General features: G+C 35.9%; 4 protein-coding genes and 1 pseudogene across 4 annotated transcripts in view; 1 reads left to right on the top strand and 4 right to left on the bottom strand.

Annotated features, from left to right (window-relative positions):
* On the top strand, positions 972 to 4,127 carry LOC18591618 (probable prolyl 4-hydroxylase 3). Its single transcript, XM_007017840.2, has 8 exons — positions 972 to 1,346; positions 1,442 to 1,526; positions 1,917 to 2,014; positions 2,235 to 2,332; positions 2,532 to 2,661; positions 2,824 to 3,011; positions 3,131 to 3,218; positions 3,764 to 4,127. Exons 1-7 carry the CDS (start codon positions 1,156 to 1,158, stop codon positions 3,202 to 3,204), a joined length of 864 nt encoding a protein of 287 aa, XP_007017902.1. The 5' UTR covers positions 972 to 1,155; the 3' UTR covers positions 3,205 to 3,218; positions 3,764 to 4,127.
* Positions 4,477 to 7,073, bottom strand: LOC18591617 (RNA pseudouridine synthase 2, chloroplastic). The gene is made up of 8 exons (XM_007017838.2): positions 6,627 to 7,073; positions 6,398 to 6,541; positions 6,060 to 6,290; positions 5,758 to 5,960; positions 5,593 to 5,671; positions 5,223 to 5,398; positions 5,025 to 5,127; positions 4,477 to 4,937 (listed from the first exon to the last, which is right to left on the bottom strand). Exons 1-8 carry the CDS (start codon positions 7,062 to 7,064, stop codon positions 4,920 to 4,922), a joined length of 1,392 nt encoding a protein of 463 aa, XP_007017900.2. The 5' UTR covers positions 7,065 to 7,073; the 3' UTR covers positions 4,477 to 4,919.
* On the bottom strand, positions 7,242 to 12,205 carry LOC18591616 (calcium-dependent protein kinase 29). The gene is made up of 8 exons (XM_018125646.1): positions 11,166 to 12,205; positions 9,713 to 9,856; positions 9,155 to 9,307; positions 8,803 to 8,918; positions 8,361 to 8,531; positions 8,087 to 8,214; positions 7,812 to 7,911; positions 7,242 to 7,708 (listed from the first exon to the last, which is right to left on the bottom strand). Exons 1-8 carry the CDS (start codon positions 11,833 to 11,835, stop codon positions 7,640 to 7,642), a joined length of 1,551 nt encoding a protein of 516 aa, XP_017981135.1. The 5' UTR covers positions 11,836 to 12,205; the 3' UTR covers positions 7,242 to 7,639.
* Positions 13,918 to 17,001, bottom strand: LOC18591615 (annotated as a pseudogene).
* LOC18591614 (calcium-dependent protein kinase 29) overlaps positions 17,263 to 20,640 on the bottom strand; it is a gene marked incomplete at its 5' end in the record, with an annotated part of 4,296 nt that continues 918 nt past the window's right edge. Inside the window, 7 exons of the mRNA XM_018125453.1 lie at positions 17,263 to 17,518; positions 17,623 to 17,722; positions 17,880 to 18,007; positions 18,117 to 18,287; positions 18,574 to 18,689; positions 18,955 to 19,107; positions 19,514 to 19,657. Of these exons, the coding sequence (XP_017980942.1) occupies positions 17,441 to 17,518; positions 17,623 to 17,722; positions 17,880 to 18,007; positions 18,117 to 18,287; positions 18,574 to 18,689; positions 18,955 to 19,107; positions 19,514 to 19,657 (890 nt within the window). The remainder of the gene's footprint in view (positions 17,519 to 17,622; positions 17,723 to 17,879; positions 18,008 to 18,116; positions 18,288 to 18,573; positions 18,690 to 18,954; positions 19,108 to 19,513; positions 19,658 to 20,640) is intronic.

The following is a 20,640-nucleotide window of genomic DNA, read 5'->3' as shown; positions in this document are numbered from 1 at the left end:
TCAACCGAATAAATTGATCAAAATCAATTGAATTTGATTTAATTTGTTTAGTTTTGATTTTAGTTGATTATTTTGTTTATTCGATTATTTCAATCGATTTTTTTATCTAAAATTTATAATCAAATCGATTAAGACATTGACTATCAATAATATATAATTAAAATATATTATATATAAATATAATTAATATGTAATATAAAATATTAACAAAAATTATAATACTTTAAATTAATATAAAATATTGAAAATTTATTTTTAAAATATAATAAAATTAATTACCACAATAACATCATGTTTTCATATAATACAATTGATTTGGATGCAAATTTTGTACATAATTATAACACATTTTATTTGTTTTACGTTATATACTATATATATTTACCATTTTTATTATTTTTTCATATTAGGATTGATTTTAATTTAAACATTACATCTAGGTATGACATTGAGGTATTATTTGTTTAGGCACATTTTATGCTTGTTCTTACATTATTCTACAAAACTAATTAATATTAAAAATGATTGAAGCAATTATGTTATCATAACTTAAATTATTAAAGTTATATTTATTCTTACTTTCTATTGTTTTTATAATTATCATAACTTAAATTTTAGCTTGATTATAATATATTTTGTCCATTTTACATTATATATTACATATTTTTATATTTATTTTTATACATTTATATTAACATTTTTTAAAAAAATTAATCTTGGTGTTATCATTCAATTTATTTGCGTGAAATTATATTTTTCATTTAAGAACACCCGAGAGTTGTTTTAAGAAAAGTAAATTACTTTAAATTTACTATTTTATTAAAAAAAAAACAACAATTCACCGTGCATTACCTTTGGTGCATTGTAAATTGTACCAACAAAAAGGATTCTTTTGTCATTGCGCAACCTGCTTGGCAAAGACTCGACAATTTCTGAAAAGCTATAAATATAAATATAAATGTCGCGCTCTTAAATAAGTTCAGCAAAGTCGGTTAGGCTTCAAATGGTTCCGTTTTCAACATTGACCAAGAAAAAATTTGTCGAAGTTCTTAAATCTGTGTGCTACCAAAATCAGGGGTTTGGTTTTCTTGGATCGATCTTTAGGGTTTTGAGCTTATTATTAGTATTATTATTATTTCTTGGTTTAATTCAAGAATGGCGAAAGTGAGACATTCTCGATTGCAAGCGAAGAAATGGTCGACAGTAATGCTTGTGCTGTCGATGTTGTTTATGTTAACGGTCGTTTTGTTGATGCTTTTGGGACTAGGGATTTTCTCTCTCCCGATGAGCACCGACGATTCTCCGCCCAATGATCTCACTTCTTATAGACGCATGGCTTCTGAAAGGTAACGCGGTTTCCTTTTTAACGCATTGATCACTTTTTATTAATAGCGATTTATTTTCTGATTTGATTCAATATTTGGGCGGGATCGTGCTACAGAGGAAAAGAGTTGGGGAAGAGAGGTGAGCAGTGGACTGAAGTCCTTTCTTGGGAGCCTAGAGCTTTCATTTATCATAACTTCTTGGTTAGTTTCTTTTTTCTTTTAATCTTTATTTATAAATTAATTTTGTGCTAATTAAATCAGAAATATATCAACGTTGCATTCGTCATTGAGATTTTTTGGTTAGTCTAAACAATCTGAAATTGCAAATCTCATCTCTCTGAATGTATATGCTTATGTTGGGAACTTTTGCAATTAATGGGAATTGATGAGAACAGTAGTTATCCGCACATGCAATGTAGATGGGTTGAATTAATAGAATAATTTATGAAGGAAACCTTGTAAAACCCTTCTTATTGTTACTGAATCCGTATATTTCTGGGCACAGCTTGTTTCTATGATCCCTTTGTTCCATCACTGTTTCTCTTTAAGGGTTGTTGCCTTGATTTTGACTCTTTATACCCATTTGAACAGTCCAAGGAAGAATGCGAGTACCTAATAAATCTTGCTAAACCTCACATGGCAAAGTCCACTGTTGTTGATAGCAAAACAGGGCGGAGTAAAGATAGCAGGTTTGCCTTTTCTATCCACTCACCTCTTCTTCTTTTTTTATTATAAATGCTAAGATATAATGTTATGATATTGAACATCAATACTCCTCTTTATGCTTTTTTTTTTTTGAAAGCTATAGTGCTAAAATTTGTCTGTGGAAACCCTCTATTGTTTGAGGACCAATTATGTGTTGAACTCCTAACGTTACATCTTATGACATGAGGCTTATGTTGTTTGCAGGGTTCGTACAAGTTCAGGTATGTTTCTGAGACGAGGGCAAGATAAAATCATTAGGGACATAGAAAAAAGGATAGCAGACTACACTTTCATTCCTGTAGGTATGAGATTTTAATACTAAGCAAAACCTTCAATTTAAATTTTTAACTCTGAAACAATTTGTTGAACTTTTCTTTTTGCAGAATCTATTTCTTTTTTTATTTCTTTGGCTGTTAAATGGATAGTCCTTGTTTTTCAATCATTACATTTTTTTTGCTCATCTCTCCTTCGATGACTTCAAGCTAACATTGTTGTCTACAGAGCATGGAGAAGGTCTTCAAGTTCTCCACTATGAAGTTGGACAGAAATACGATGCACACTTTGATTACTTCCTTGATGAGTTCAACACTAAAAATGGAGGCCAGCGGATGGCTACTATGCTTATGTATTTGTAAGTTTTATAATTTTCTCAGTACATGTCTATGATGCATTCCACACCCAATATTTTTTAGACACTTGTAGCGCAGGAACTTCTTTCCTCGTTTTCTCCTATCTTTTTTTAAGAGGGAAAAGGATTTGCTAGCTCCTACCTTACTTTCTGCCACTGATGCAGGTCAGATGTTGAAGAAGGGGGTGAGACAATATTTCCAGCAGCCAAGGGAAATTTTAGTGCTGTACCTTGGTGGAATGAATTGTCTGAATGTGGTAAACAGGGTCTTTCTGTGAAGCCGAAGATGGGTGATGCATTGCTGTTCTGGAGCATGAGGCCTGATGCGACGCTAGATCCTTCAAGTTTGCATGGTTTGTAGTTGACCCTTTTTCCACCTATTTTTGGGTTTATCTTTAGTTGTGGTTCAAGAATGATTAAGCATTTAAATAAACAAATGAGTTTAACTGTGTCTTATGGCTGATGATGCCAGGTGGATGCCCTGTGATTATGGGGAACAAATGGTCCTCTACAAAGTGGATTCATGTTGAAGAATACAAGGTTTAAGCTGCTCTATATAGGTACTTGTCTACGCATAATGTAGTAGCTGCATGAAAGTCACTGCTGTAGTTGGACTGCATCCAGCCTTTTGATGTACTTCTTAGATGGTCATGATGCCTTTTAAGTGTATACCATTAAGTTTCTCATTGAAGAGTTAGCTTTTCTTTTTCCCTATATCCCCCAAACTACTTGGAAAAAATATGAGATTAGAGAAGTATGGCATCCTTCAAACAATGAGAAGGTTATAACCTGAGTTAGTTAGCTTTTTCAATGATATGCCACATTCCTGGATGCTAGTACTGCCTTTATGCTAGGATTCAAGGTCAAGGATGTTTTTTGAGGTCATTGGGGGTGTAGATTTAAGTGAAATAAAGGCATGCAAACACAGAAAATGCAGAATTATTGTAGCTTGGCTTGGTTGGTTTTTTTCTAGTGTCTGGTTTTGAGGATGAATGTTCTTATTTATTGATACATATGTTTGTTAATAACTAATTAGTAAGTAGGAAGGTATGGCAGTTGAATTGGTTCTTTGTTAATTGGATGCATACTGCTTTTTCCTTGACAGGACGCCAATTACACAACATAGTGGTCCACTGCTGCGAAGGTGTGGTTAATGTTGATGGAATTTGATTGTTGTTGCTGTGTGCCTCTATCATTTAACTTTTAACTCAGGTCCATTATTCTTTTATTGGATTGGTATTTTGTATCTTTTGACCTAATTGCTAGGTTGAGAAGTACCTGTCCTCACATTTATTTTTTCCATTTACCCTGGGAAATACTATCGGCATCCTGCACTAATGAGAACATATGATGTCATAGTTTAATAGAGATAAATTAGGAGATGGGAAGCAGAATCCAGGTGATGCATTGACAGCCTGAATGTAAAAGTAGCAAAAATAATTATGAATACAAGTCATGTTTTACTTCAAGCTCGTCCCTGCGCTAAGAAATTATAATTGCTTGGAGCCACTGAGTTAATTAGATGGTGTTAATTACAGGTATTTGTTAGAAATACTTTGCTCTTTTCTTGTCCATCCCATTTTTTTTAGTCTTTCTATTGTCGACAACTGTATTATCCCCAATTTTGGTATTCAATCTTTGACCTGTATGAACTTGACCAAAGGTAACAACCAGACACTATTTTTGTTAACATAAGGTTGTATATTTGATCCAAAACCATCTAGTTATATGTTAGCTAAAGGCTGAAAAGAAACACCTCTGCCATGAAACAGAGTATTAATCATCAGGATCTGTGAAGATGGTCATGCTCCTCAGTCCTTCCTAAATCAGATTCTCTCACTGAAATGTAAGTAGTCCAGAAACGTATAAAACGAATTGGATAATCAAACTGCAATGTAAGTAGTCCAGACGAACTTGATAAATTACAGTTTTGACTTTAAAGCCATTCAAGATTAAACAAGCGCAAGTGGTGATTCCTTAGCTCAGCTCAGGGGGAAGAATGGGACATCACTCGGATAGAGACCTTATATTCTATCCGTGACGAGGCAAGATTGACTTGATAGCTCGAGACATGATCAGTGATCAGACACACCTATTAACTCCTTATCAATATATGCATCTTTAAGCCCTGAGTCGCCGATTTAACTGTAGGAATGGTCGATGACATGCTAGGATCATAACCTCAGCAAGAGTTATCGGCTGATTTTCCACATCCATGTTCATGCAAGAGTTTTTTTATGAGGCCGTGAGAATACATCTCATTACTCCTTAAAAGTAGGCTGCAGAGCAGACACTTACAATTAGTAAGGCAAGTTTCCAAAACTCAAAACTCTAGTCAACAACTGACATCTCCACGAGAAAATTACCTTCTCTGTGCCAATTTTACGAAGATCACTCAATATTTCAGCAAAGTCTGGAGGGGGTTGGCATGAAAAGTGCATCATCTCCCTTGAGTGTGGATGTTCAAAACTACAAAAGAATGGGCAGAAGCAAAAACTTTCATCACTTTCTGATGGTTATGAAACAGAAGCAAATAAATTAGTCTAGGTTTTCAATCCTCTAACCCAAGGACCAAAGCATGAAGGTATGGCCTCTCCAATCTAGAAACCAGCCGTGAAAGTTGGTCATTATAGTTAGGGGGAGTCCTGGGTCGAAGCAATGATAAGGCCATGCTTTTTGTCCCTCCATACACCTCATCGCCCAATAAAGGAATTCCCATGTACTTTGCATGCGCACGGATCTACTTCACAAGCATGACAATGAAACAGATTATGAACATAAATTGGAATGACATAAGTTCTTTTAGCTGACAATCATACGGAGCTGGAATATATGAAGAACAAAAGTTACACCAGTATTCATTCATGACGAAATATGCGCTCACTCGTTGCTTAACTATCTATAGAAATTCTCAAATTGTGTGTTCAATGGTACCTGATGAGTACGCCCAGTTTCCAATCTCCACTGAATCAGTGCGGAACCACCACCAGCCAGCACTTCAATTACTTTGTATCTGATCAAAGGGAATCTCACTCATCTTTCTCCAATACTTATTGAATTAATCACAGTAGAACAATGTAATGAAGGACTATAAATCACCTACTAGCAGCATGACGAGCCCGTCCATGATGATTTAGTCCTGGTACAGCAATCATCCGGACGCGGTTATTTGAATCACGACCGATTGAAATGTCCACACGTCCGGCAGAAGGTGAAGGCACCCCACAAGTAAGACTGATGTACACTCTCTGGATCGTATGTTGCTTAAACTGTTCCGACAAATGGGAATGGGAGTGTTCATCCTGCCATTACCATAGACCAAGGATAACCTCAAGCTAGTTTTGTAATTTGCGCAGCTGGAAGCAACCAAGAAGAAAAGAGGAACAAACAAAATTACTAACCTTTGCAACAACAAGCAATCCACTGGTGCCTTTATCCAATCTATGTACAATCCCTGGCCGAACAGAAGCTGCCGCACTTGCGCCATAACAGAAACCTTCATCATCATCAGAAACATCCTCTGTGTCCGAAAGAACTTCCTTTTCGGACAATGCCACTGTGGGTAAACTGCAATGGTGAAGAATTCCATTTACTAGCGTTCCAGTAGCATTGCCAGGTGCTGGATGAACGACCTCAACAAAATAAAGCAGTGCCATTTGCAAATGTCAGAATCTTACAGGTTACAGCCCAAAGTGAACTTCGAATAAAACATTTTTTTTCGAATCTTGAATTAAAGTACCATGTGTGGAGGTTTGTTAACGACAAGAACATGGTCGTCCTCGTAAACTATATCCAACGGTATGTCTTCAGGTTCTGCTCTCAATGGTTGCAGCTCTGATATTACGCAATTAACCTTATCCCCATGTCTCAGGCCATGCGAGACCTACTCAGAAATGAATAGTTAAACCCAAAATTATCCAAATGATTTCACTTTAGAAATTTAATAGTAGAAGCAAAAAAATAATTACTTTGTCGACAACGCGGCCATTGACCGTCACGAGGCCTGATTTTATACTGGATTGCACTCGAGCTCTGCTGATGCCTTGAATCCGAGAAGAGATCCAAGAATCCAGCCGAAGCTTGCCTTGTTTGGTCCCATCGACGGTTTCTTCTAGTTGAACGCCGGTATAGCTGGTTCTAATCGGTTCTTGAGTCTTGGCGGCGCAACCGGAACTGGGTCTGGCTCTGGCTCTAAGGATTCCGGAAAGAGTAAAGGGAAGTAATTTAGGATATCGAGGGGAGAGGAAGACGAAAGAAGGGGAGATTTGGAAGGCTTTTGTTGAAGGAAACGGGCAACAAGAGTAGAAGGAGACCATTCCCCCTTTATGCCCAACTCCAACTCCCACGCCTCGCAGTAGAGCTTTGTAGAAAAGAAACGATATTTTACCTTGGGGCAAAGTAAACATATTGTTTGTTCTCGAATTTAGCTAAGATAACATGTTAAATGAAAAAAATATTTTAAAATTTTAAATTGTTTGATATAGATATTATTAAATGCATCCCCATTTTTCACAAATATTCTTTTTTGGTCATAATCAATGATGGGGATTTTATCATTTATCATTGCATGGCAGATTCTGTCAAGGTCTCAATCATTAGAGATTTTCATTATGGTGGTGGATGATAGTATCAACAAAGCTAGTTTCATCGTCTAATCCCAAAAGCAAATTTTAGCAGAATAATCTCTGAGAGAGAGAGAGAGATTAGAATGCAATTCCAATTCTGTTTCCTCTTTGGTACACAGAGAACACAAACATTGCAGAGAACTGAGATGGGCATATTTATACGATACAAACAGAACTTAAAACTACATGGAATGAGTTTATTCACAACCACATTTGCAGGATTGTGTGGAGAATTGGTATTTGAAGATGGAAAGAGCCAGCCAAGCTTCTGGATGAGTTAAACAATGGGAGTGTTCAAGCAGATGATTCTAATTTGCTCTGGCCCTGTTTAGTTTATTCATGGTACATGCAGTTACTCATCTGTCCCCATCTTGAGTTCCCCTTTTCATCATGGCTACAAATTCCTCATAGTTGATTCTTCCATCCTAGAGTCATGTATCCAAACACCATTTTACAGACATTATACGAAAAATAAAAGGGAAAAAGTAAACAAACAAAGGGTTATTAGGATTCAGAAAAGAAAATTACCTTATCAGTATCTACATCCTCAATGACTTCATCTATTGTAGCCTCATCTCCCATTCCGTACTCAGTCATAGCTTGTCTTAATTCATCTCTTGTGATAAAGCTGAATGGAAATAAAATAATAATAATAATAAATATAAAAGAGAAAGTCAATCAAGTCAAGCTAACTTAGAATCATAGGCAGAGTTCATAAGAAAACTGGATGGTTACTGACAAAACTTGCATTGCACAATAAATTTAAGAGGAAGCAAAGGAAGGAAATGCTGCAGTACACTAACCCACTGTTATCCGTGTCAAAGAATTGGAAAGCCTTGTATATGTTATCTTCCCTCTCCAGCCTATGTCGAGGCATTGTAGCAGTGATGAATTCAATGTAATCAATGCTTCCACTCCTGTCGACATCAGCCTGGTAGAATAAAGTTTAGACATTCAGAAGTTGCCATCTTGTTTTTGGGTGCTGGGAGGAATTACATCATAAGGATTGTTTCATTAAGTGAATGCTTTTTATAGAAACAGAAGGTGGGAGGGATTATATAATAAAATAACTCTTACAGCATCCATAAGCTGCTGTATTTCTGCTTCAGTTAGCTTAGATCCCAATCGAGCTAATCCAACCCTGAGTTCTTCAATTGTTATCGTACCACTTCCATCAGTGTCAATGTTGTTGAACATCTGTTTCAAGCCCTTGACCTCTTCTTCTGATGATAGGGTTTCTGCTATCACCTACCAGCAACCCAAATTTCAGATAAAGATATCAGCTGGCGTGAAAAAGAACGAAATTTGTATTTTTATGCTTGAGTCAAGTTCAAGAATAACTTCTCCAACACAAAGCAAATGTGCACCCAGGTGGAGCAGTGACTAATTCAAGACTGTAAGATAATAGCCCTACATTATGTACATTGAATATGTTTTTATCTAAGAAACGTAATCTAATAACAGTTGAGTATGCAAGTTTGACATGAGTTAAAAACTAGAGGCGTTACTTGGATCATACCTTTAAGGCAAGTTTTTTGAGCTTGTTCATTACTCTGAACTGCCTCAACCTGCTAAGAACAGCACTATCCATAGGTTTGTCAGATGCATCACCACCCTCCTTAATCCATGGATGTTCTGGTTCAAATACACAACATGAAAAACATTAATGGCCCACTAATTATCTAACTATGTTCTGCATTAAGGATGAATCTGATATTCAAGGTTTTCAATCCAACTCTGAGATGATCCTAAGTTGAGTTGATTGAACAGAATTCAATATCCCCNCTCACTCTCTCTTCCTTTTTGCACTCCCTCTTTTCTTTGTCCAGAAGCATTTGCCTAGTCGAATTTTCAGAAGCACATGTGTTTACCTAGAGCTTGGGCAGCTGTAATCCGTTTCTTAGGGTCCCTTGCTAGCATCTTACTTAGGAGGTCCTTTGCACCATCAGATATAGACGGCCATGGCTGGCTTTTTAAGTCCAGATTACCTTCTATAACTGCTTTAAAGATTTCCTGCTCAGTCTCTGCACCAAAATTATTTATTAACAGATGAAAAAGGTGTCAGAACCAAAGTCAAAACTTTTTGCTTATAGAAAAAAGTTAAATTCTCAGAACGGCAAGATATTGACTCCAAATTAAGTTGAAGTTAAATCACTCTCAGAAAATTAAGGGGATACAAAAACCAAGTGACAGCATGAGAGGACAAGTAGCAAGTCAGTTTGAGTCCTCCAACTCATATTGTTTGAATTTTCATACATATGTACTACTTTAATCAAGTTCCATCTGAATGGTGATTGATTGTTCTCATTTCAAATTTCTATGGAACCTCACAGACTGAAACAGGAAACATTTTTGTGTTTCCCTGCAGCTTTCTTGCAGCAGAATTCTGAATATATCCATATAAATAAATAAAGAAAATTTTCACATACCACCCCAAAATGGAGGCACACCACTGAGAAGAATGTATAAAATGACTCCAGCGCTCCACACATCTATCTCCTTGCCATATTTCCGATTTAACACCTCTGGTGCAACATAGTATGCACTTCCAACAAGGTCCTTGTACCATCTATCTGAAAAGTTAGGTAAAATTCAAGTGTTTGGTAGTGATAGAGATTATGAGATTCATGATTATGATAAGAATCAAATGCACAAAAAAATTCCAGAAAATCAAATTGAAAAGCAAAAAAAATAGTTGTAGTGTTACTTTTTTTTATCCATCATTCACTCATAGGAAAAGAAAATGAGAAAAGAGGCTAATATACTCACATGGGATGTCATTAACTGATTTATATTACATTTTCTGATGAAATTCGATCCAAATTGCATCTATTTTGGTCTAGTTAATGTTAATCTTGATATTTCAATAGCAATGACCACCCAGTAACGAAAGATATCTGACTCCGGGGTTTGCCCAAAAATCTGAAGTACACAGTGAAAAGTTACAGGCTACAGCAATCCTATTTTGAACACTGACAACTATAATCACATCATTTAATTAGATTGGTTTGATACCACACAGTGAAAACTTACAGGGGCAATGCTGCAATGCTAACCCAAAACAAATTGGTACGATATTACATTCAATCTAAATCATTGAATCATTAAATCGGCCTGAACAGTTTGTCCTGTCCATCGGTATTTTGGTGGCATCAGGTCAGGTAACTTTGCAAGTTGATAGAGATTTTCCTCAAGGAGCAAATCTCATGTATGGGCAAAGACAGCTGTCGCTGTATTGCCGCAACTCTACACAGTCCACACCCTTTCCTTGGTGGAATCTAATAGAGATAAAGCAGTGCTTCCACCCTCATAGCAATGGGTCTAGTCTTGTGGACGTAAAGAAGGCTCGCACCTGGTTTAGTCATGAATCATGGTGCCATGAACCTACCACGTGATTCTTTTTCTAACTAGCCTTTTTTTTTTCTGTCGTTTTTCTTACTCAATGGCTTGAACTTCTTACTTTTCACAAAATATCATTGACTTGGTTGACCTGTCCCTGTCTTCATTGACTTGGGCCGGTTGAAACATGATTACATCTAGAAAGAATAACGTGCAGAGCCCGCTACCAGCTTAAATTGATATTCTAAAATTCATCCTTTTTATAATTATCAAAAAAATTTAATCATATTAACCTGTCTCTTGAAAATTAATTCATTAGCAAATTTTTTATCGAATACTAAAATTTGAGAGATTTGATCAAATTATGATCATGTCTAACAGTATCAACTTCGTGACGAAAAAGAATTAAAAAAACATATCATCGGAAGTAATCAAAAGATCATCGGAAGGAATCAAAAGAGCAAGCATGAATGAATACCAAGTTCCAGAACAAAAGCATTTTAAATCAAAGAGAACCAGTAAAAAGTAGTAGGAGAAGCTTACCTTCCTCGATGAAGACAGAGAGTCCAAAATCAGTGGCCTTTATCGGAGAATTCTCATCCTTGCTAACCAGCAAGAAATTCTCAGGCTTCAAGTCTCTATGCATAACCCCCATAAAATGACAGACATGCACCACATTCACAATCTGCCTACCGATTGAAGCCGCTTGTCGTTCTGAATAAGTCCCTTTAGCTATGATCCGATCAAAAAGCTCGCCACCTGAGCACAACTCCATCACCAAGTGCAGATTATGCCTATCTTCATAAGCACCTTTGAACTTAACAATATTTGGTTGCCCCGTTAGATGCTGAAGTATCAAAATCTCTCTTCTAACATCCTCTCTATCCTTGTCAGACTTTAGTTTACCCCTTGAAATAGACTTGCAGGCGTATTTTCTCCCCGTTGCCTTCTCACTGCAGAGATAAGTAATACCAAACTGACCTCTCCCCAACTCTTTATCAAGATCATAAAAGGTAGTGATGTCGACATAAGGTTTGCGCAAAATGGACCCAATCTGGGATGATGAAGGATTTTGGTTTTCCAAGGCTGGTTGTTGCCAAGGTGGGATAAACTCTTCTCCAGGGCGAGGGGAAGACTCAGATGAGGAAGAGATTGGGATTTCATGAGTACCGGATTTCCTCAAGCAGAATCCCAGAGATTGGCAGAGTCCCATAGATGGCTGTTAAGGAAAGAGTTCTTTTTTCTTGTGCTGTTGCTTTCCACCTATAGAGATTTTTTTTTCGGTTTTTGTGATTGGATTGTGAATGATTTGTTGCAGGAGCATCCAGGGGAACTTTTTTAAGAGTAGTTTTCGATACACTGTTGCTTTATTAGGTGCTTTCCTTTTGCCCCTTGGATGGTCCTGAGTATCATTCCTCACGCTTTTTCAGTTTGCACAAACTATCCTGTTCTTTGCTTGCTTCGCTATCTAGAGAGAGAGAGAGAGAGAGAGAAAGAAGAAACAAATAGCCAAAAGGGAGAGGGAAAGGATTCGGAGTTGAGTTTCGTGTTTCAGAGCTTACTTCGGTTGTTAACAAAAGTTACGCCTTTCTATCTGACCGTTTTGTTTCGGCCATTTGCGAGAAATCCCATCAAAGTCCAATGTAAAGTATACAGTTCCGATGGTTGTCCTGCTTACGTCGCAGGCCCAATCCTGGAAAAAGCCCGAACAGCAAAGAGAGACTGAGACCACCTCCCTGGAGGGCGAAATCTAGATCCAGCCAAAGTCCTAACTAATACCTTTTTGGTGGAATTCAAGTGTAAAACCAAACATGACTTTGGTGTTTGTAAAACCAGACTTGGTCTCTCAAACTCCCAACTTTGCCTCAATCCTAGTCTCGTTTGATGGTGCTAAACTAGATAAAAGCATAGTCGGGTTTCTTGTTTATGAATTTGTTCAATTTGTCTACCCCAGTTTGGAGTAGAAAAGAGTAAGTATGCCTTTGAATAAGATACTGAGATGTAAGTGGGGCATGACAGGACTGATTGGCCATACCAATTTGTTTTTATTTTTCATGCTATGCCCATGGTTGGATTTAGTATAAAACAATTTAAATTTAATATAATATGGTTGCTGATGTTATCTTTATAAAATTAAATCTGTTTTCACCTTTTTTGATCTTGTTCAAGTTTTAACCAAAAAGGAAGAAAAACATCGCGGCTTTGAGGAGAATGAATAAAATAGACCATCCTCCAGAAACTGGAAGGAAGCTTAAGGAAACAAGCAGTCATTTTGCTTTGTGAGAAGTTAGCTTAATTTCAGCTGGGATCAGTCAACGACTTTGACCAAGAACTCTCATCAGAATTTAGAAACAACACCTTGGCTCCTGCCTTTTGCCTACGATGAAATCAGAGATTCAATTTCAGAGCTTTTTAAAGAATAGGGCTCTTCCCATGATTGACCTGCTTGTTTTCTTTCTCAACCAAGTGGCCTTCCTAGGCAGATTTTTTTTTTGTGATTCAGCAGCCATTTTTCCATCGTCGAGATTCCTTCTTGCCTTACAAGTTCTTTCAAAAACTTGATTTCAAGATATTCTTTCTTCCAATTAATGGACCTTAGCCTCTGCTCATGTCATGTTTTCCAGCCGAAGAGGCAAGGGAATTGTGCTGCTCAGCAACTTCAGCAGTTATTTCTAGACTGTTTTACGCATTCTTCATTATCATATTTGCAGTGGGTTAGTTCACTTTTACCTTGTTTTATTTGGTCCTTTCCATTTGAACCTAACAAAATGAAACAATGGAAGATCTTTTCGGTTCATCCTAGAATGTTCACAAGTATATATCTGGCATGTTTGGTAGAAAACTACGGTGTTAAAACTGATCAGAATCTGGTTTTATGTCTGCAGTTGGAGCAACTTTAGGAGCCCTGAACGGTGCTTATGTTGGGGCAAAAACCAAGATTGGTTACCTTCATGGAGCCACGGTTGAAGCCATAAAGGGCAGTTTTTTCTCCATCAAGTTCTTTAAAATTTCACTCATAGTTTGCAGTTCCGATGACGTGGCAACGAGGTATCTCCTCCAACCGGTAAGATTACCCCCGTCTCTGTGGCGCTTCCAAGTTTTCTTCCTTTTGTCTGCTGGCTCTGCCCATGCACTACGATTCTTTGGACCACTTGAAATCCACGTCCCGAAATTCTTAATGCACAAAACTTTCTTCCCTTTTCTGACCCTGTTTAAAGTGGGAAACTGGTCCCCATGATTCGTCCTGTCTCAAGCCAACCAACATTGATCAGATGATAGGAGAATGGCATGAAAGTTAGTCATTATAGTTAGGGGGAGTCCTGGGTCGAAGGAATGATAAGGCCATGCTCTTTGTCCCTCCATACACCTCATCACCCAATAAAGGAATTCCCATGTACTTGGCATGAGCACGGATCTACTTCACAAGCATGAAAAAGAAACAGATTGTGAACATAAATTAGAATGTCATGAGTTCTTTTAGTTGTCAATTACTGAGCTCGAATCTATGGAAAAAGAAAAAAAGTTACATCTGTATTCGTTCATGACGAAATATGCACTCAATAATTGCTTAACTATCTACATAGAAGCGTCTCAAATAGAATGCTATATGCAAGGGCGGAGCTAGTTAATTTTTATTGAGAGATCAAAGGTGAAGAAAAATAAAAGTTAAAAATTTTTAAAACTAATATATTGAACTTAACCGTTAATAGCATCTAAATATTTGTCTCATTGATTGGTGCATAATCTCCCTGCCTAAAGAGTAAGGTTCGAATCTTCCATCCTCTAATTATAAAAAAAAACTTAACCATTAATAATTAAAAGATTTATAATAAACAATAATTTTATATAACATTTAAATCAAAAGAAACAAAAAGAAAAAAACTTATAATAGTTCGACGATGGCGATATATTTTTTAATATAAATAATTAAATTATTTGTAAAAAATTTATCATCCATTTTGTTTCAAAGTCTTATTTTTCTCAATATAAACGACTAAAAAATTAATATAGTCAACATCTAATATTTTTATTTTATTATATTTAAGTTTGTAATACTAAATATTAAACTATAATGTAAAAAATATAAATAGTTAAATACGATATACAGAATTAATAATTTCTTCTTATACTCAAGATAATTTCCTTTCAACTAAATATAAAACGTAAAGCACATTAAAAACATATACTCAAGATAATTTTTTCTTATATAATTAGAATTAATAAAAAATAACATATTAGTGAAATTTTAAACAACAACCAATAATGTAACACTATAACTTATATTTGCTAATTACATATACAATAATTTTTTAATTTTTAAAAATTAAAATCTTTAAAAATAAAATCCACATAACAGAAAATAAAACCATGACAAGTAGGAGATATAACCTATATAACAAAAAAAAAAAGAATGTGGTTGATGATTCTTAGAACTTTAAAAAATAAAATCTATAGAAACTTAAAATATATGAGTAAATAGAATATAATTGAAATAAATAAATAAATAAATAATAATAATAATAATAATATAAATAAAAAAATTACCTCTTTATAATATCACAATACAAAGATAAGAAAGAAAAGAGGAAAAATGGGTCGGAAAACTTAAAAAATTAAAAAAATTAAAAAATTGAATAAAATTAAATGACAACCTCATTTTATTATTTTTTTAATTATTTAATAAAAAATTATTTTGAAAATTATTAAAAAATATATACTATATAAAAATTTTAAAAATTTTGGGGGCCATGCAAAGGGACGCTCCGCCCCTGGCTATATGGTACCTGATGAGTACGGCCAGTTTCCAATCTCCACTGAACCAGTGCGGAACCACCACCAGCCAGTACTTCAATTACTTGGTATCTGATCAAAAAAGAATTACACTTATCTTTCTCCAATAGTTATTGAATTATCACAATAAAACAATGTAATGAAGGACTATATATCACCTACTAGCAGCATGACGAGCCCGTCCATGATGACTTAGTCCTGGTACAGCAACCATCCGGATGCGGTTATTCAAATCACGATCATTCCGAATCTCCACACGTCCGGTAGAAGGTGAAGGCAGCCCACAGTGAGACTGATGTATACTCTCTGGATCATATGTTGCTTAAACTGTTCCGACAAATGGGAATGGGAATGTTCATCCTGCCATTACCATACACCAAGGATAAACTTAAGCTAGTTTTGTAATTTACGCAGCTCGAAGCAACCAAGAAGAAAAGAGGAACAAACAAAATAACTAACCTATGCAACAAGAAGCAATCCACTAGTGCCTTTATCCAATCTATGTACAATCCCTGGCCGAACAGAAGCTCCCGCACTTGCGCCATAACAGAAACCTTCATCATCAGAAACATTCTCCGCGTCTGAAAGAACTTCCTTTTCCGACGATACCACTGTTGGTAAACTGCAATGGTGAAGAATTCGATTTACTAGCGTTCCAGTGGCATTGCCAGGTGCTGGATGAACAAACTCAACAAAATAAAGCAGTGCCATTTGCAAATGTCAGAATCTTACAGGTTACAGCCCAAAGTGAACTTTGAATAAAACATTTTTTTTTCGAATCTTGAATTAAATTACCATGTCTGGAGGTTTGTTAAGGACAAGAACACGGTCGTCCTCGTAAACTATATCCAACGGTATGTCTTCAGGTTCTGCTCTCAATGGTTGCAGCTCTGATATCACGCAATTAACCTTATCCCCATGTCTCAGACCATGCGAGACCTACTCAGAAATGAATAGTTAAACCCAAAATTATCCAATTGCCTTTCGCTTTAGAAATTTAATAGTAGAAGCAAGAAAATGAATTACTTTGTCGACGACGCGGCCATTGACCCTCACGAGGCCTGATTTTATACTGGATTGCACTCGAGCTCTGCTGATGCCTTGAATTCGAGAAGAGATCCAAGAAGCCAGCCGAAGCTTGCCTTGCTTGGTCCCATCGACGGTTTCTTCCAGTTGAACGCCGGCATAGATGGTTCTAATCGGTTCTTGAGTTCTGGCGGTGCAACCGGAACTGGGTCTGGCTCTGGCTCTAAGGATTCCGGAAAGAGTAAAGGGTAGTACTTTAGGATATCGAGGGGAGAGGAAGACGAAAGAAGGGGAGATTTGGAAGGCTTTTGTTGAAGGAAATGGGCAACAAGAGTAGGAGACCACTCTCCTTTTACGCCCAACTCCAACACCCACGCCGCCAACGTAGAGCTTTGTAGAAAAGAAGCATATTTTACGTTGGGCCAGAGTAAATATATTGTTTGTTCTTGAATTTAGCTTAAGATAACATGTTAAATGAAAAAATATATATAAAAATTTTAAATTATCTGAGATATATATCATGAAATTCATTCCCATTTTTCACAAAAATTATTTCTGTCATAATCGATGGGCTTTATCATTTATCATTGCATGGCAGATTCTGTCAAAGTCTCAATCATTAGAGATTTTGATTCTGGTGGTGGATGATAGTATCAACAAAGCTAGTTTCATTGTCTAATCCCAAAAGCAAATTTTAGCAGAATAATCTCTGAGACAGAGAGAGATTAGAGTGCAGTTCCAATTCCGTTTCCTCTTTTGTACACAGAGAAGACAGACATTTCAGAGAACTGAGATGGGCATATTTATACAAACAAACAGAAGCTAAAACAACATGGAATGAGTTTATTCACAACCACATTTGCTGGATTGTGTGGGAATTGGCGTTTGAAGATGGAAAGAGCCAGCCAAGCAGCTGGATGAGTTAAACAATGGGAGTGTTCGAGCAGATGATTCTAACTTGCTCTCGCCCTATTTAGTTTATTCATGGTACAATCAGTTACTCATCTGTCTTTTCCATCCCCATCTTGCGTTCCCCTTCTCATCATGGCTACAAATTCCTCATAGTTGATTCTTCCGTCCTAGAGTCATGTATCCGAACACCATTTTAAAGACATTATATGAAGAATAAAAGGGGAAAAGTAAATAAACAAAAGGGTTACTAGGATTCAGAAAAGAAAATTACCTTATCAATATCAACATCCTCAATGACTTCATCTATTGTAGCCTCATCTCCCATTCCGTACTCAGTCATAGCATGTCTTAATTCATCTCTTGTGATAAAGCTGAATGGAAATAATAATAACGATAAAGTCAATCCAGTCATGTTAATTTAGAATCATAGGCAGAGTTCATAAGAAAACTGGATGGTTCCTGACAAAACTTGCATTGCACAATAAATTTAAGAGGGAACAAAGGAAGGAAATACTGCAGTATACTAACCCACTGTTATCCTTGTCAAAGAATTGGAAAGCCTTGTATATGTTATCTTCCCTCTCAAGCCAATGTCGATGCATTGTAGCAGTGATGAATTCAATGTAATCAACGATTCCATTCTTGTCAACATCAGCCTGGTAGAATAAAGTTCAGACATTCAGAAGTTTCCAGCTTGTTTCTTTACGTCTCAAGGCTTGTTTCATTAAGTAAATGGATTTTATAGAATAGTTCAATAACTCTTACAGCATCCATAAGCTGCTGTGTTTCTGCTTCGGTTAGCTTAGATCCCAATCGAGCTAATCCAACCTTGAGTTCTTCAAGTGTTATCGTACCACTGCCATCAGTGTCAAAGTTGTTGAACATGTATTTCAAGCCCTTAACCTCTTCTTCTGATGATAGGTTTTCTGCTATCACCTACCAGCAACCCAAATTTCAGATAAAGATATCAGCTGGCACGAAAAAGAACGAAAGAAAAAGAAATTTGTATTTTTATGCTTGAGTAAAGTTATAGAATAACTTCTCCAACACCAAGCAAATGTGCACCCAGATGAGCAGTAACTACTTGAAGACTGTAAGATAATAGCCCCCACATTATGTACATCGACTATGTTTTTATCCAAGAAACATATTCCAATCACCGTTGAGTAAGCAAGTTTGACATGAGTAAAAAACTAGACTAGAGGTATTACTTGGATCATACCTTTAAGGCAAGTTTTTTGAGCTTGTTCATTACTCTGAACTGCTTTAACCTGCTAAGCACGGCACTACCGACAGGTTTGTCAGATGTATCACCACCCTCCTTCATCCATGGATGTTCTGGTTCAAATACACAACATGAAAAACATTAAAACATTAATGGCCCACAAATTATCTGAATATGTTCTGCATTAAGGATGAATCTGATATTCAAGGTTTTCAATCCAACTCCGAGATGATCCTAAGTTGAGTTGATTGAACAGAAACAAATTAAAATGATTTTGCAACCCCGACCCTTCCCTACTCTCCCTTACTTTTTGCACGCCCTTTTTTATTTGTCCAGAAGTATTTGCCTAGTCAAATTTTCAGAAACATATGTTTTTACCTAGAGCTTGGACAGCTGTAATCCGTCTCTGAGGGTCCCTTGCTAGCATCTTCCTTAGGAGGTCCTTTGCAGCATCAGATATAGATGGCCATGGCTGGCTTTTTAAGTCAAGATTACCTTCTAAAACTGCTTTAAGGATTTTTTCCTCAGTCTCTGCACCAAAATTATTTATTAACAGATGAAAAAGGCGTCAGAACCAAAATCAAACCTTTTTCCTTACAGAAAAAGTTAAACTCTCAGAACGGTAAGATATTGACTCCAAATTAAGTCTCTCTCAGAAAATTAAAGGGAGTGACAGCATGAGAAGACAAGCAGCTAGTCAGTTTGAATCCACCAATTCATATTGTTTGAATTTTCATACATATGTACTACTTTAATCAAGTTCCATCTGAATGGTGATTGATTGTTCTCATTTCAAATTTCTATAGTACCTCACCGACTGAAACAGGAAATTAAAGTGGTTTTGCTGTGCTGGGGCATTTTTGTGTTTCCCTGCAGCTTTCTTGCAGCAGAATTCTGAATATATCCATACAAATAAATAAAGAAAATTTTCACATACCACCCCAAAATGGAGGCACTCCACTGAGAAGAATGTATAAAATGACTCCAGCGCTCCACACATCTATCTCCTTGCCATATTTCCGATTGAACACCTCTGGTGCAACATAGTATGCAATTCCAACAAGGTCCCTGTACCATCTACCTGAAAAGTTAGGTAAAATTCAAGTGTTTGGTAGTGTTAGAGATTATGAGATTTATGATTTCTATAAGAATCAAATACAAAAATAAATTCCAGAAAATCAAACTGAAAAGCCAAAAAAAAAAAATAGTTGTAGTGTTACTTTTTTTTTTTCATCCATCATTCACTCATAGGAAAAGAAATTGAGAAAGGAGGCTAATATACATACATGGGATGTCATCAACTGATCCATATTAAATTTTCTGATGAAATTTGATTCAACTTGCACCTAATTTGGTTTAGTTCATGTTAATCTCGATAGTTCAATAGCAATGACCACCCAGTAAAGAAAGATATCTGCCTTTGGGTTTACCAAAAAATCTGAATTACACAGTGAAATTTTACAGGCTACAGCAATACCATTTTGAACACTGATAACTATAATCACATCATGTGATTAGATTGGTTTGATGTCACATAGTGGAAACTTATAGGGGCAATGCCGCAAGGCCAACCCAAAACAAATAGGTATGATATTACATTAAACCTAAACCATTGGTATACTAAAATTCATCCTTTTTATATCTTTTACTATGGAAAATAATAATTGAAAACAATTTAATCCTATTAATCTGTCTCTAGGATATTGATTTTTTGACAATTTTTTTATGAAATACTAAAACTTGACTTAAAACTAAAATAAAAAAGTATAAACATAAAATAATTTGAAAGAGATTAGAGATTTGGATGAAGCTATATGATAATGTCTAACAGTATCAATTTCATGACAAAAAAGAAAGACAAAAATATATCATCTAGGGTTTGAAAGTTAACATAGGTATGTATATATTATAGGATATGTACGATTTTATATTCTTAATTTCACCTTTGTATCTTTTATTTTTTTATGTAAATAATATGTAGTGACCTGGCACTTCATATAAATATATGTTATTATTATTATAATATATATATATATATATATATATATATATATATATCAGATT

The sequence above is a fragment of the Theobroma cacao genome, chromosome 8 (assembly GCF_000208745.1).
Source record: "Theobroma cacao cultivar B97-61/B2 chromosome 8, Criollo_cocoa_genome_V2, whole genome shotgun sequence".
NCBI classification, from domain to species: Eukaryota; Viridiplantae; Streptophyta; class Magnoliopsida; order Malvales; family Malvaceae; genus Theobroma; species Theobroma cacao.
The sequence above is the reverse complement of the archived record's forward strand: the minus strand, read 5'-3'. Positions and strand labels throughout refer to the sequence as shown.